The sequence below is a fragment of the Netta rufina genome (genome assembly GCF_964035555.1).
Source record: "Netta rufina genome assembly, chromosome: 2".
In the NCBI taxonomy this organism is placed as follows: domain Eukaryota; kingdom Metazoa; phylum Chordata; class Aves; order Anseriformes; family Anatidae; genus Netta; species Netta rufina.
The window spans coordinates 94758594-94773191 of NC_140124.1; the positions used below are offsets into that span (position 1 = coordinate 94758594).

The window sequence follows — 14598 nt, forward strand, 5'->3', positions numbered from 1 at the left end:
GTTAAAGAGAGTAATTTCAGACCTTTTCTTTCTGTTTTGCAGTAGAGGTGACCTCATCTAGCGGTAACTATCATGCAGTTGTTTCCTCTGATCTTTGCTTTTTACTACATTCCTTTGCAGGTTCTTGGAACTGCAGCCATCACAGGTTTCTTTTAAGTTGTTAATGGCATACCCTACACATCCTCAATCTACTGTATCCTACACATCAGTCTACTGAGAATAGATTTAACTACCTTTGAATCTGTGAATACAGATGAAAACAATTCAAATATTTCAACCTTTATTTTTATAGCCGGATCCTGCGGGCAGAGACATCTCCATCCGACCGATCCTGGAGCACTGCGAGAATACTCACATGACAATTTGGCTTGGGATTGTCTATGCATATAAAGGGCTGCTGATGGTAAGCATAGCTTGTTCTGCATAATGCTGCTTTCAAGCTGCTATTTGCTGATAGGTATGAATGGAATTATGTTTGCTTTCCTGATGGCTGAGAGTGAGTTAAAACTTTCTTGAATACATCTTTCGTAATAGGGCCTACTCTAATGTTTATTAAGTGGTAATATGTGGACATAAGAATATATAAAACTAATAGAACACTAATAGCATTAAAGCTGAATAGTATAAATATATCACAAACCAAGAAATTAAATAATGAAAAGATGGGTCTAAGAATGAGACGATTTAGCAAACTCAGCAGCCTGATCATCTGAATTCCTTTACGTTTTCCAAAAGGGTGAGACTAGCTTATTCTAAATGTTTGCCTCTGAGTTGGACATGTCCTTCAGGAATAGTCACAGGATATGTGAGAAGAATTTGAAGTCAGAGACAAAATAACACTTTTTTCACCAAGGTCCATCTCCACAAAAAATGTTTTGTTGATAAAATGAAATTCAGGAACCAGCAATCTCAAACACTGATAGTTAAAAAAAAAAAAATGTAAAAGTGACCATTCATGATTAAAATCTCCTGAGAACTTAAGCCTGGAGGCTTTTAAAATATCTAATTTTTGACAGCACTGACCAGCTGAACACCTACCTTGAGCTAAGCCCCATCTGGATCCTAAAACTAGATAAACATTTGCTTACACTGCCTGAAGGGTTCAATCTGTTCTGTGCATTTGTAGCATGCCTGCTCACTGGGACACCCATGAAAGACTGGGTCAGCTGCTGCCACTCAGCACTGCTGGTGCTGCTGCCTTTGGGAAGCCGGGGAGAGCGAGATGCTAGTGCCTGGAGAACACATCTTCCTGCTTTACAGCAAATGGCTGCTCTACCAGGCTGCAGGGTCCTGCTTGTTTTCATGCTGCTTTTTGCAGGCTGAAAGAACTTTAAATACACAGCACAAAGTTCACAGGAAGGGACAAGAGTTTTTTGTATTTATTCCAAACACTCAGTTGCTTTGTGGTCAGGCTGGTCTGCTGGGGGGTGTCTTCAGGCAGAGAAGGAAGTTGCACTGAGCCCCTCCACTTCCTGGGCTCTGATCCTGGAGCTGCTCACCAGAAGAAAGCCTTCCTACCTTCCCATTTAAAAATGAAATACAAAAATATGACTAGCTGTAGACACCTATTTTTAGGAGGGTGTCCAAGCAGGCTGTGCAACCAAGAATTATAGGACATATGTGATCACCCCACAGGGATCAGGATTTAGGAGAGATTCCACATCTCAGGATTTCTTACTGGGTAGTTGAATGTGGCTGTGGATTCATGGCAACCTCAGCATGTAGCAAGGCAACAAGAGACTTTTGTTTCAAGGGCAAGGCTGCCAGAAGTTAGGAGCAGTGACTCTGACCAGGACTGAGGCCACAGTTTGACATTAAGATAGCTAACTAAGATGTCAGCTTTAGTACCCGATTGCTGTCAAGTTATTTAACGTTATTGTCTCTTGTCTAGCATATTCCTTGATTACTATTCGGATGTATTTGTCAGTAAATTCCTACTCTTCACTCAGAGTACTTTTCCTTCTAAATACTTAATTTTGCAAGAGTTTTTTAGGTAACGTGTTAAAAGGAATAACTGGTTTTCCATACTTTTATTGTGTTTCAACCTCTTTGTACAGAAATTTCAAACAGTTCATTTCACATTTTCCGAGGTAGAAGTTGTCAGTGTTCCCTATACAATGGCTAAAGACATTTTTCCCCTGCTGTTCTGTTCAAAAAGCAACACGTAAATAAGTTTGTTTCATATAGGGCAGTGTAAATGAACAAATGAAATCAAAATCCATTAAATAAAACACTGAAGCGTTACTTTTTTTTTTTTTTTTTGGTAAAAATAACTTTAGTAATATTATCAATGAAAAATTCTGCCATTTGTTAGTAGAGATGGGAAAAATAATGTTAAATTAAAAAAAAAATTGAAAACATGTAATTTTCTTTGAAATGTTTCTTTCGTGTTCAGGTTGTTCTGGACAGTAGTTAAACTTCATTGGTTCTCACTGGATCATTGCCCTAGATTGGTTTGTTATCATGTCATTGTACTGTATTCTACAAGATAAGTGACTCAGAATGTTTAAGTTTGCAAATGCCATTTGGTATTAGTCATTATAATTATTTCAGGCACACAGTGTTTCATAACCACCAGTGAAATATATACTTTTATTACTCCAATGCCATTTATCACATAAATCTCTATATATGAAAAAGAAAGGCACTGTAATGAATTGATCAAATAATTGCTATGGTGTCCTACTCTTCTGTAATGCATACAACTGTGTGATATCAGGAAAACAGGATAGATGCTTTTAATCTCATCACCAAACATGTTTCAGACTTTTTTACACAAGATATAGCTTGCTTTTGGAATAATAAAACAAAACAAAACAAAATAAAAATCAAAACAAACAGAACCTCTCACATTACTGTATCATTTTATCTAGTATGAAACTCAGCAGTTTGTAATAATAAGATATTTAGTTATTTATTTATGTTTTCACATGCTTTATACTAAGAGCTAGTATTGACAACTACAGTAGAGTGCAATATTTAAGGTAAAATGACTTATTGATTTCCTTGAGCCAAAATTATCTATGGTGAATTCTTGTTGTCTCAAATTGAGAAAACAGAAATTAAGTTAACCTAGAAAAGTACTTTTCTGCTATGGTTTGAACGTATAGACAAATACTGCTCATTCTTGTGACCTAAATGCACTAATGCAATGAATAAATCATTCAGGATAGGGCAGAGCAGAGAAGGGCAAGATAGGGCAGGGAAGGCAAGGGCAAGGTAAGACAAGGGAAGCCATTAGTTGCCAGGAAGCACAAGTTTCTTTTGTATGAAAGTAAGGAAACATTAGAAAAAAAAGATTGATAGTTCTTCAATTTCCTTTGAAGTCATGCTTGCTAACTGCATGAAAGCCTCTCAATTTTTGGCTTCAAATTCTTCAAGACTGGTGACCAGAGTATAATAGAAAGATGACAACCCTGAATCTTGCCTTTGTCATTTGCATTAGTTTTCTTAGTGGCCAACCCCCATCATATGTACTGGATGCAGTTTTGTGACATCTCATGTTCAGCTCCTAAAAGACTACGTGCAGGCTCAAGGCCCCTCTGTGATTGACATGACAATCACCAGTTGCAGCATGTCGAATTTTAATTTCTGATGGTGTAGACATGGTTGAAAACTACCTTTATTTTGCATATTCCAAAGGATGATAGAAATCACATCATCTTGATCTTGCCAGTGCTGCATTACTAGCATCTTTCTGGGCAGTGTGAATTTATTTTCCAATCTCGGAAAGAACAATACCAGATTAAGGATGAATTGGACTTCTCTAGGGTACTTTGCATATTAATCATACACACTGGATTTGTCTACAGTTTGATTCCCTTCTTTCTGCTAATGCATTTAATTATCATTAGATTTAAGGTGTTCGTATGTTGGAAGTTTAATTTTTTGCTGATATAATATCACATATTACTGAGAAACACAATCTCAAGGTCAAAGTATATTTTCAACTTGGCCATTGCTGTGCATATCAAATCCGACTTTTGCCATGTAAACATTAATATTTTTTCAGAGCTGTAACTATTATTACTGACCACTTCTGATACACAGTTTTTAATGTATGGTCCTTAGTTTACCTTGCTAAGGACAAAAATATCATGGTGGAGAAATGAAAAACTGATGGATATACATGATGGGACATGGTAGAGGTCATTAAGAGGGCTGATAAGAACAAGAAGTCAAATTCCTTCTCGTGATCCACATTCCAGTGTTCTGTTTTGGTCACTATGGTTGACACGTTGCACAGCATGACTCTGTAATTGATTTAAGATGCTAAAAATACTATTAATTCAACCACAATATATCTTTGTGATAAATGTTCAATCTTAATTTCAAGTTTGAAAGAATCCCTGAGGATCGCTAATCAATAGGCAGAATTTTGTCTAGACAAAATCTTGGTGGGTCCTGCTTATCTATTATCTCTCTTTCTATAAAATAACCTGATATGTTTATTGCTAGACAAACTACCCTGAGTGTTGCCAAATTTCTGTGACTTTTCTAAAAATCTTACTGTGTTATGAAAATGACATCTATTAATTGTTTACCCTTCTCCACCTTTGCTTCCTCTGTATCATTCTCAGCAATTCTGTTATAGTCTACTTCAAGTCAGAAGTAAATGTGGGATAGCATTAGGTTAGGAGTTTTTGTAAACCTATTCATTTTCATTGCCTTCTCATTCTAGATGTCTATCGCTTAGTTTTCAATCAGTTTAAATTTGTTATATTGATTTTTTTACATATTATTTTAAAACCACCATACTATATTTACACAAACGCTACTGATAAATCCAAGCAAGCTGCATAAATCTGACTATCTTTGTTAAGTCTTACAATCTCACTGAAAAACTAATAGCATGTTGAATTATATGGCTTTTTTTTTTTTTTCATTTATTGCCTGAGTTCAGGTATCAGCCATTTCATTATTTTTTTTAAGATATAAATTACAGCAATGGCTCTGTAATTGCTGATGTTCCATTTTCTCTTTTCCCATACGACCCCTTTATATCTTAAGTGGAGCTTTGCCAGATATCCAATAAATATCAACAATTAAGTCCGGCAGTCCAGAGAGTTTCTAAATCAATTCCTAAAGCTACTGTGTGCAAACTACCACGTATCTCTGCTGACAACAACTAGTCTTGACAGTGTGTTCAAGAGCTCTCTAACTGTCGGAATATACTGGGTTTCACTGTTTTGGCAAGACATGGATGCATTGTTCCATCTCTTTATAAATAGGACAAAAATATTGATTAAGAATATCTTATCATGCATCACTACTATTGAATTTGTCAACTTCCAAGGAATGAATCAGTCTTAGGAATCCTTTTTTTTTCTCACACTTGTTAAAGAAATGTTAATTTATACTCTTAATGCTGTTAGCCATTCATTTTCTATTATGAATTTAACTCTGTATACACTTTTGTAGTGTATAAAAATACACTATTTCAGTTTTAGAACCTTAATTCATAATTGCTAGGATGTGTTTCTTCTTTGTAAGTTTTGATAAATTCTGCCTATTCTTCTGCCAAGTTTATTGCTTGTTTGTTTTAAATTCCACAACAACCAAAACAATTTTTAAGCTGAGGAAAGCTTTTTTACGTTTATGAAGTTTAGGGCAGACAGTTTACAGCACATACCCAAGCATCTTTCTGTTACTGTTTGTAAACATTCCCTCCACTTCCCCTGTTCCCTCTCTTTCTCAGATACCTTTCCTTCACTTTGATAGTTAATAGAGAGTTAATAGACCAATGTCATGGTCAGCCTGGTCTGGTCTCCTAGCTGAGCCTGCCTTTTGAGCAGAAAGTTGTACTTGATGATTTAAAGCCAGGTTGTATGGGGCTTTGGGCAACCTCATCTGGTGGGTGATGTCCCAGCCCATGGCAAGGGTTGGAACCAGGTGGTCTTTAAGATCCCTTCCAACCCAAACCTTCTGTGATTCTGTGATCCTATTTCCTGAAGTCCCTCCCAATCTTATGGTTTTATATGAATATATAAATAATGAATATATATATAAATATATGAATAATTTGTATATTCTTAATTAATCTTCTCATCAAATGAATACATGTATATGTTCTGTGTAGAAAAAAAAATATATAAATGGTCTCAAAACTATGTGAAAATTCCTAATTATATCTCAAAACATCTGTAATTCTTAACACATTTGCTCACATTCTTTATTAATTCCCTTCATGATCAAAAAGAGTACTCAGGAGAAGGGACTGCTTCCTCAGTTGAACTGCATGGTTCCAACTCATTTATGGCACGTTTAACATCAACCCATCTGTCCCACCTTATAAGCATTAGAGAGGAAGGTAGTTAAGTTTTATGGTGGAGGAAGGTAGTTTATAGTGGTACCAGAGATTTTTATATATCTTTAATTAAACATTGACAGTATTTTAGTGTCCTAAACATAAGTTACCATATGGTTTTGTGGGATAATTTTTCCCTACTGTGACCATAAGGAAATTTCAAATATGTTTTTGAAATACTGCAGATATTGCATATCCCCTTATGTGTCTCTTTGCATCACTTTTATAGAACAGAAATAGATTTAAATTGTAACATACCCTTGTTTTTATCAGAGATGTTTGATCATTTTAAAGTGTGATTATGGTGATCTTTTGCCAGAGACCATATAGAGCTATTCCAAATGGATATTTGCTAATAACTGTTACTATGATGTGTTTCATGACTAATCAGAGTTTACATGGAGGAAAATCAAATATCACCAGAACAGAAAGAAGGCAGAAGATGTTATTAACCTGTTTATTCGAAAGGTTGGAGTATAAAGTGGACATTTTTATCTGGATGCATGTTAGTGTCCACAGCTTTGTACATCTGCTGTTCCACCTTGATCTGTGCAGGACCCTACTAAGTGACCTGCAGCTTGAAGGACTTTACCGTGACCTTTAAGAAAAAAGCTCTTCAGCTGAATATCTGAATATCTCCTTTTGCAATTCAAAAAATGTTTAGTTGTTGTCTTAATGTTCAGTAGAAATATTAAGCTTCCCTTTAGTACTTTCTATATCGAGCAGTTCTATGAAAATTAATTAAACATTTGTAAAAAAAAAAAAAAAGGAAAGAAAAGAAAAGAAAAGAAAAGAAAAGAAAAGAAAAGAAAAGAAAAGAAAAGAAAAGAAAAGAAAAGAAAAGAAAAGAAAAGAAAAGAAAAGAAAAAAATAAAAGCTGACTCCTGCCTGATTAGGGGAGTGAGTGGTGTTTTAATGTCAGATTGTACTTTGTAGGTAGGAGATCTGTAAGGGTGTAGTTTGTCGTTCAGTTTGCTAACTTGACATTGTGTGCTGACACATAGGAAAAATTCTCATTGAAAACATGTGCAGCCATTTCACTGAAATGCTTATGTCTGTGATACAAATTTAATGAATGAACATGAATCTGGAAACCCACAATTCCAGCTTTACGATTACTTCAGACTGGGAGATATTTGCAGGCCAGAGTCCAGAACTGCCTTTATTTCAAGGGGCAGCGGGAGGGGAAATCTCCCAGCACCCTAGCTGGATATAAAAATAGCTGTAAGATCTTTGAAGTAAAAGCTTGCTTTTATGTGGCACAGCAGGGCTATGATCTGCAACTGAGCTCAGTAAGTGCTACTACGATACAGTAATTAGCTGCAAAGCTGCAGACTAATCCAATATATAATCTTTCCAAAACCATAACCTCTAGTTATTGGCAAACATGACTGTGATTTTCTCTGATTTTCTGTATTATTTCTCTGCTTTTATCTGATATCCTTGATATAATTTTCCTTCTTTGTCTTTATTAATATGTTTCATATCCCTTGTTCAGAGTATAAGCAAACATGACTTTGAAATGAAACATATAAGCAAACTGGTTTATGGTAAGCACGGGGCAATAAGGAAGACAGGAAGAGAAGTAATCTCTTGCCTGTCATCTGCCAGTCTACGTAGTCCAATAGCAAATTAGACTTTTGATTGTATTAATGTATGCTGTGGATCAGTAAATAATCATCAATGTGTTTAGCAGTAATTCTCTTGAACAAGATTTAACATGAACTGGCTAGTCAAGTTCTTAAAACAGTGCTAAACGTTTTCCCATACTTCAGCTACAAACACTTTTACTCTATTCCCTGCTATCACAATTTAGTTGGTAAAAGATAATTAAAAATTAAAGTTTGCCCGTTAAAATCTATGAACACAACTAGCATATTCTCCATAGTCCTGTTATTCCTCTAAGACTTCAGTATGTGAAGTGACCAAAATTCCATCATTATTATGGTGGTATAATTCCATTTTCTTCAGACATTGTTTTCCCCAAATTTATACAACAGTCCTCTCACTGCCTTTTTAGGCATACTGACAACATAGCCTAAAAAACACCATGTTGACTGCTGCAAAGGTAATGATCTCAATCAATGTGGTGCCAAATTGAAGCTGCGTACCCACAAACAAACCAATCTTTCCTGTACAGCCCATACCTTCAGTAAAAGCTCAGAACAACATTTTATGACACTTCCTACATCAACAAGATGTGTATTTAGTAGACCAAAATGGGAAAAGGCGTTTTTTATAAGTTAATGACTCTAATGATGTAGTAAGCCTGCCTAGTTGCATTCTCAACGTGTCTTTGGTTGAGATCCCTGAAGGGACTTGATTTAGACCACTGGGCTTGATAGTAGACTATTGTGCTGCCTAACCTTTAGATAACTGATTTCTATAGGAGAAATCATTGCCCTGAGTTGTTCAAACTCCTTCTGTGGTGCACAGGATCCCTCAGGAGCCTCAGGAGGGGATTTTTAACTGTCAGCCAGGAGCTGCGTAAGATAGCTGGTATAAAACAGTGGGGACAGATGTGTCCTGTCCCTCTGTGAATCTTGCACATTAGCACTACTAACAGCTGCCTCCCTCCATCCCGGTGTGTTTATGCACGCCTTCTCTAAAGACTGTTTAATCAAAAATCTCAGCAGAGATTAGAGCTAGCATCCCACGCAAGTGCCCAAGTAATTAAGACAGCCAGTCTCTCATTACATAAAATCTGACAGCTCTGGAAAAAAAAAAAAAAAAAGTTCCAGAGCTCCTTCTGAAAACAACCTCTACTCTGGGGTAAGGGAGCACATTTAAGCCAAAATTAAGAACTATGCCATGGTGTCCAAGCAATGCACTGATCATCCCCAACATCGTTGTCTTGAGTGAAGAAGGCTGATGCTGCATTCTGTGTGGAGGCCAAGCTGGCAGATGTTCTCTGAGAAGCCTTACCAGCTTGAGCCCTTGAGGAGCAACAGGAGAAGAAACAGCTGCTTTGCTAATCCCAGCAGGCTTTAAATATCAAATAGTCCTTAAACTCCTTGGCAATCTCAAGACTTAGGTGCCCCCAAGCATAATAAGGGGGTTGATTTACGTAGCTGGGGAAGATTAATGTTTAAAGTTTAGATACCAGGAGCAGAGAGCAGCTGAACTGTGCTGCTGAGAGGCTGTGTTTTTAACTGGAGCTCATGCATCTCGTATTCAAAATTATATCGGAGAACTATAGAAATCTGGACCTTTCACTGACAATGTGCATCCCATTCCTTAACGAAGCCATTTTAGGGAGTTTCAGGCTTTTTGAAGTCAAGCAAGTGAATCTTTCTGCAGATTGGTTAAGCCTCAGGAAGGGAGAACATGAGAAAGGCAAATGGAGGGAAAACGAAGTGTCATGTTCTCTCTGGAAGGCTCTGTCTCAGAGGAGGAATCTCATCAGCTTTGTGGAGCCCTTCAAACTCCTAACAGGCAAACAAGGAGCATCTTTGTGATCACCGCTGTCCTGGCAGCAGGCTGTGGAAAAATCTCTGTTTTTATTCATGTTTGAGTCTCAGGGATGAGCTGTGACTTTTAGAAAAGCACAGTTCTGTTCCTGAGGCAAATATTTTACCCAAAATGCCAATAAAAATTAAAAACAATGCTCTCGAATTTATAGTGCATCATTCAGAGGAAACCCACTTGCTGCAAGAGCCTCTCTCTTTCTTTAGTTATCAAGTAAATAAATATCTTCCTTTCAGCTGGAAGATACTTAACCATTTTCCATGCTGTTTTTAATTATAAATGAGACTGGGTCAAACCTTAACACCCACGACACTGTTCAAAAGATCTTTTTCCATTATAATTGATATTTTAGATAGCTTTCTAACTGCCTTAGCTATAAATTCATGCCCATTATTTGTAATAAGTGCTGGCCTCATTTAAGTATGTTGGCTGTGTTCCCAGAATAATGCTTTTGGAAAAGAGTCTGTTTGTACTGGAAGAAGTGGGGGGAGAGAAAGGGATGACCCACAACCCTAAAAATCTCATTAATGACTGTAGCAGAAAACAGAAATTCTGCCAAGTATACACTGGCCCATAAACGTGGTCACTATGGTTAGAGGCATCTGGGTTATAACTAAAATAGTTACTCAGGGTCTCATCCCTTTTCAAACATATTATAGACACACACAGACCGGTGTCCTTCCTACCCCTCAAAAAGCTCAGCCCAGCCCAGCCTGTTTGTCAATTCAGGCACCGGTGAAGCATCAATCTGCAACACAGCTGAGCTTCACAGCAGCAAGAGTGCAGGGAATGCAGAATAGTCAGCTGCTGATTTGGTGGAGTTTCTGGGAGGGATACGTTTGTAGCCTGAGAACAAGGCATTGCCAGCGTTGGTCCCCAGTGCAACCAGATCAGTACAGTTGACAATTTGCTTCTGTAAAACAAAAGTCTATAGAAAAGTCTGTAGGTTTTCAGCTCCATTTGTGCACAGAGCCAGACTCAAAATTCGGAGAAATAATGCTTGCATCCTTCATTATTGGAAGCATCACATTTCTTACCTGATGGGATCTAGAAAATCCATTAGGTGCTGTGCTGCTGCTCAAGGCTACCCAGCTCAATACATGGCTTCCCCACCTAAGTCCTTACAAAAGGACTCTGAGACACCTCTATCCTCCAGGTAGCCGTCTATATTTACCTTGACCCCTCAAGAGCAGGTTTGGACTTTGGTCCTACAAGAGGAGACGGGTAAAATAAAAGAGGTAGGCCTATGGCAAGGAGCCAAGGACTTGGAGAATACCATATCCTGCGGGAACATGAAGAGACAGAAAGTTGGGAATGGTGCCAAAGAAGGTTTCAGTAAGGATTTCAAAGGCAACTGCTGCTGCTGTTGCTGCTAGAGGGTCACCTCTGCCTACAAGTGTTGACTCAGGTTGTGGCAGTGACAGAAGCAGTAGAAAGTGGATGAGCAAGAGGCTTGCCTGCACTGTAAAGGCAGTACTTCCAGTCTACCACACTCCATAGGCTGAGACTAGATGCATCATCTGCCAGAGCATTTCAGCCAGGTCTTCTCAGGAACATGTGGCATGGTAACATGGTAACATGTGCTGTAGGCAAGAGAGTTAAGTATCAGTAAACCTCAGCAATGGGAGGACAAGGGTAGCAGTTCAGGAGTCAGTCCAGGATTGAAGAGTCTGGGTAAGGAGGTAGGTGGCTGCAGCCTGCTACTTTCTGTGGGAGTGCAAAGCAAATGAGTCACAAACAGTTGGGTTTGTTACTGTTGTTAGCTGAGTTTAGAAAAAAAAAAAAAAATATATATATATATATATATATATATATAAAGGAAACGTGCAATTATTAATGTCTGGTCATTACCAGAGTTGAAACATAAGAGTAAAACCGAGTTTGCAAAGCAAACATAAATCTGTCAATTCCTAACTCTCTTGTGCTTGCCTTTGCAACCAGACAACATTCTTCTAGTCCTGGTTATTTGCCTTTGAATTTTTAAAAGTTTTTTTTCCCACAGGTAAAAAGCAGATGTTAAGTTTTTACTAGGCAACTGTAATTAACCCCCAAGAGGCATCATCACAGATCTCTACTTTTCTGGATTACCACATGGGTTGCAGTTGTTTAAGATAAAAGATTATCCCTATGAAATATCAGTGGATAAATGTGGTGATCTGGAAGGAACGGTAGCAAGATCAGTGGGAGTGCATCTTTTTTACTTTTTCCTTCCTGTCTGTCTATGCAGTATTTTCAGAAAAAGCTAAATAATACAAACACTATGTCTTGGGTCTTGATGATGGTTCCTCACTCTGTCTTTCCCTTCAGACACCATCTGCTCTTTACTGTTCTTCCCAGGGCACCATACACATTTGCTGGGCTTTGCCTAGACTGTAGGCCGGACTAACTATTTACAATGCCTTGACTTCATTTATGATTTTCCTGTGTTGCCAGAATTTCCCTGAGAAACACAACAGAAAGAAAATAATCTTTTGCAGTCATTCATGTTGTAGAAAAATCCAATTAACTTTCAAGGGATGAAGAAGATTTCCTTATACCAAAGACTTTACCGTGCTGATTTTCAAAGGCGTATTGCAAATAAAAATGGGGCTAGAACTTAAAAATATGCCAAAGAAACAAGCAATTAAAAATTTGCCACTAGAATGCTTTATGCCAGAAATCATCAGACAACTTCAATTGAAAGGCTGTTACCAACTCCCACTACAATAAAAAACAATATAATTGCAGTCTGAGCAACTATGGTGACTTTATACATTGGCTATTCGTCTGTTGTGGGACGTATCTCGGCACTGCTGCTTATTAATGTAGGTGATAATCATACAATGAATAACTGGATTGATAAGAGTATATTGAGAACAGCTGCTAACAATAACTAAAAGAATAGTACATCTTAGATCTTTACTGGAATCCTTGAAAACAAACAGGAAGAACTATGTTCAACAATAACTAAAAGTGTAAAATGAAAACATCCATAACATTAGAGAAATTTGCTCCCATCACTACTACTACTACTACCACTACTTCCAAGTTTAATATTTTTCTTGTGAAAGCAGGAATCCATCCTGCTGAGCAAAAAAAAAAAAAATGAAACAGTAATTAGATATCATATAAAAAGTAGGTGTATATCTCTGTACTGTAATATTGCTTGTATTTATCAAGTTGGAACATATACCAGTTTATTATTTTTTTTCCTGGATGTTAACCAATTCTTATTTTAATCACCATCTTTTTCTTCTTCTACTATTTCAGTTATTCGGTTGTTTCTTAGCCTGGGAGACACGAAATGTCAGCATTCCTGCTTTGAACGATAGCAAATACATCGGAATGAGTGTATACAACGTGGGCATAATGTGCATTATTGGTGCTGCTGTTTCGTTCCTTACTCGGGACCAACCCAACGTGCAGTTCTGTATTGTTGCTTTAGTCATAATATTCTGCAGTACCATTACCCTCTGCCTTGTGTTTGTACCTAAGGTAGGTGAATTTGTTTAGCATGGATCTGGATATTTTTTTTCTTCTATTTTATAATTGTGATTTAATATGTAAAAGTTCATCACCTTTTCAAACACATGGGACATGTGTGAATTCTAAGTAAAGCCAGTCTATAGTGTATTCTGAGATGAAGAACAAAGCTTTGTGAGATTTTAGAGAAAGTAGAAAATAAAATATTACAGGAATGTGAAGACATGCATTTGAAATGCCTACACCTTTCCTGAATGTGTGACTGGGAAAACAAAAGTTGCTTTCTGTTATTTCAGTGGAATAGAAACTTTTTGGAGAAGTTGCTTTGTGGAGATTCAGGAGGGACAGGTACAGTTGTCTACTCTGCCACATGTTTCTTATGAGCCCTAAATAAATTAATCAGAATATTTTCTTCAATTTTTACAAAACAGTAAGACCTTTGGAGTTTACTGGCATGTTATAAGGTTAACTATGTTGAAACCTCTAAGGGTATACAAATCTGGTAGTAAAATAGGATCTATCAGCACTTCAGAAAAAAAAAAAAAAACCTGTACATACACTGCAGATGCTAACACTAAAGATATTTTTAATAATTGATACATTAAAGGACTAAGTGTGGCATGGACTGTAAGGCATATCCTCTCATCTCTTTTTGCTCCTTTTGGCTCTGAGGATATGTGTATTTTGTGTTGTTTAAAGAACTAAGATACCCACAGGGGGCTTGAACTTGGTCATTTTACTTCAGAATTAAGCTTTAAACACAAGTATGACAGAGAAAATAAGAGAAAGCTGATTTCTACATAAGATTGCCTTAGCTAAAACAAAAGTTCTGGAGAATGCATGTCATATTTTGTGGTAAAATATATAATTGTGGTCATTTTAAATAACTTACATAAACCTAGCATATCACCCCAAATCAGATGCACATGCAGTTTGATGTCAGGAACATTTGCAAGGCAAGATTCAAGGTGCAGGTCCATTTACCTTTAGAATCTCAGTTTTTAAGCTTTTCAGCTGAGTAGTGATAAAATATTTGTGAATGAATTGAGCAAATTATCGTGAACACGTGTTGGTGTTAACTGGCATCCCTAGTGATGGTTCTAGGAGCGGGAATTTATCTCTGTGTGTTCCCTCTGAGAGAAATAAGAGGCACAGACAAGCAACAGAAGCCAACTTCCGATATGCAACAAAAAAGTGCAATTCATTCTCCAGGACTGTTTTTACAACCCGGATGTTTTTATAAGTTCTGCAATTCACTTCTTAAAAATTAAAAAGCTGCACAGACATAAATAGTCACATTCTTATTCTGGATCCTAGGGAAAAATCACAACTTATTTCTAAATTAAGGAAAATTCACAAAC

The 14598-nt window shown here is 37.1% G+C and overlaps 1 protein-coding gene across 1 annotated transcript in view; it reads left to right on the plus strand.

Moving 5' to 3' along the window:
* The window catches only part of GABBR2 (gamma-aminobutyric acid type B receptor subunit 2), a gene marked incomplete at both ends in the record, with an annotated part of 491928 nt that overhangs the window by 455698 nt on the left and 21632 nt on the right, over positions 1–14598 (plus strand). The window contains 2 exons of the mRNA XM_084306998.1: positions 293–403; positions 13025–13249. Coding sequence (XP_084163124.1) covers positions 293–403; positions 13025–13249 — 336 coding nt within the window. The remainder of the gene's footprint in view (positions 1–292; positions 404–13024; positions 13250–14598) is intronic.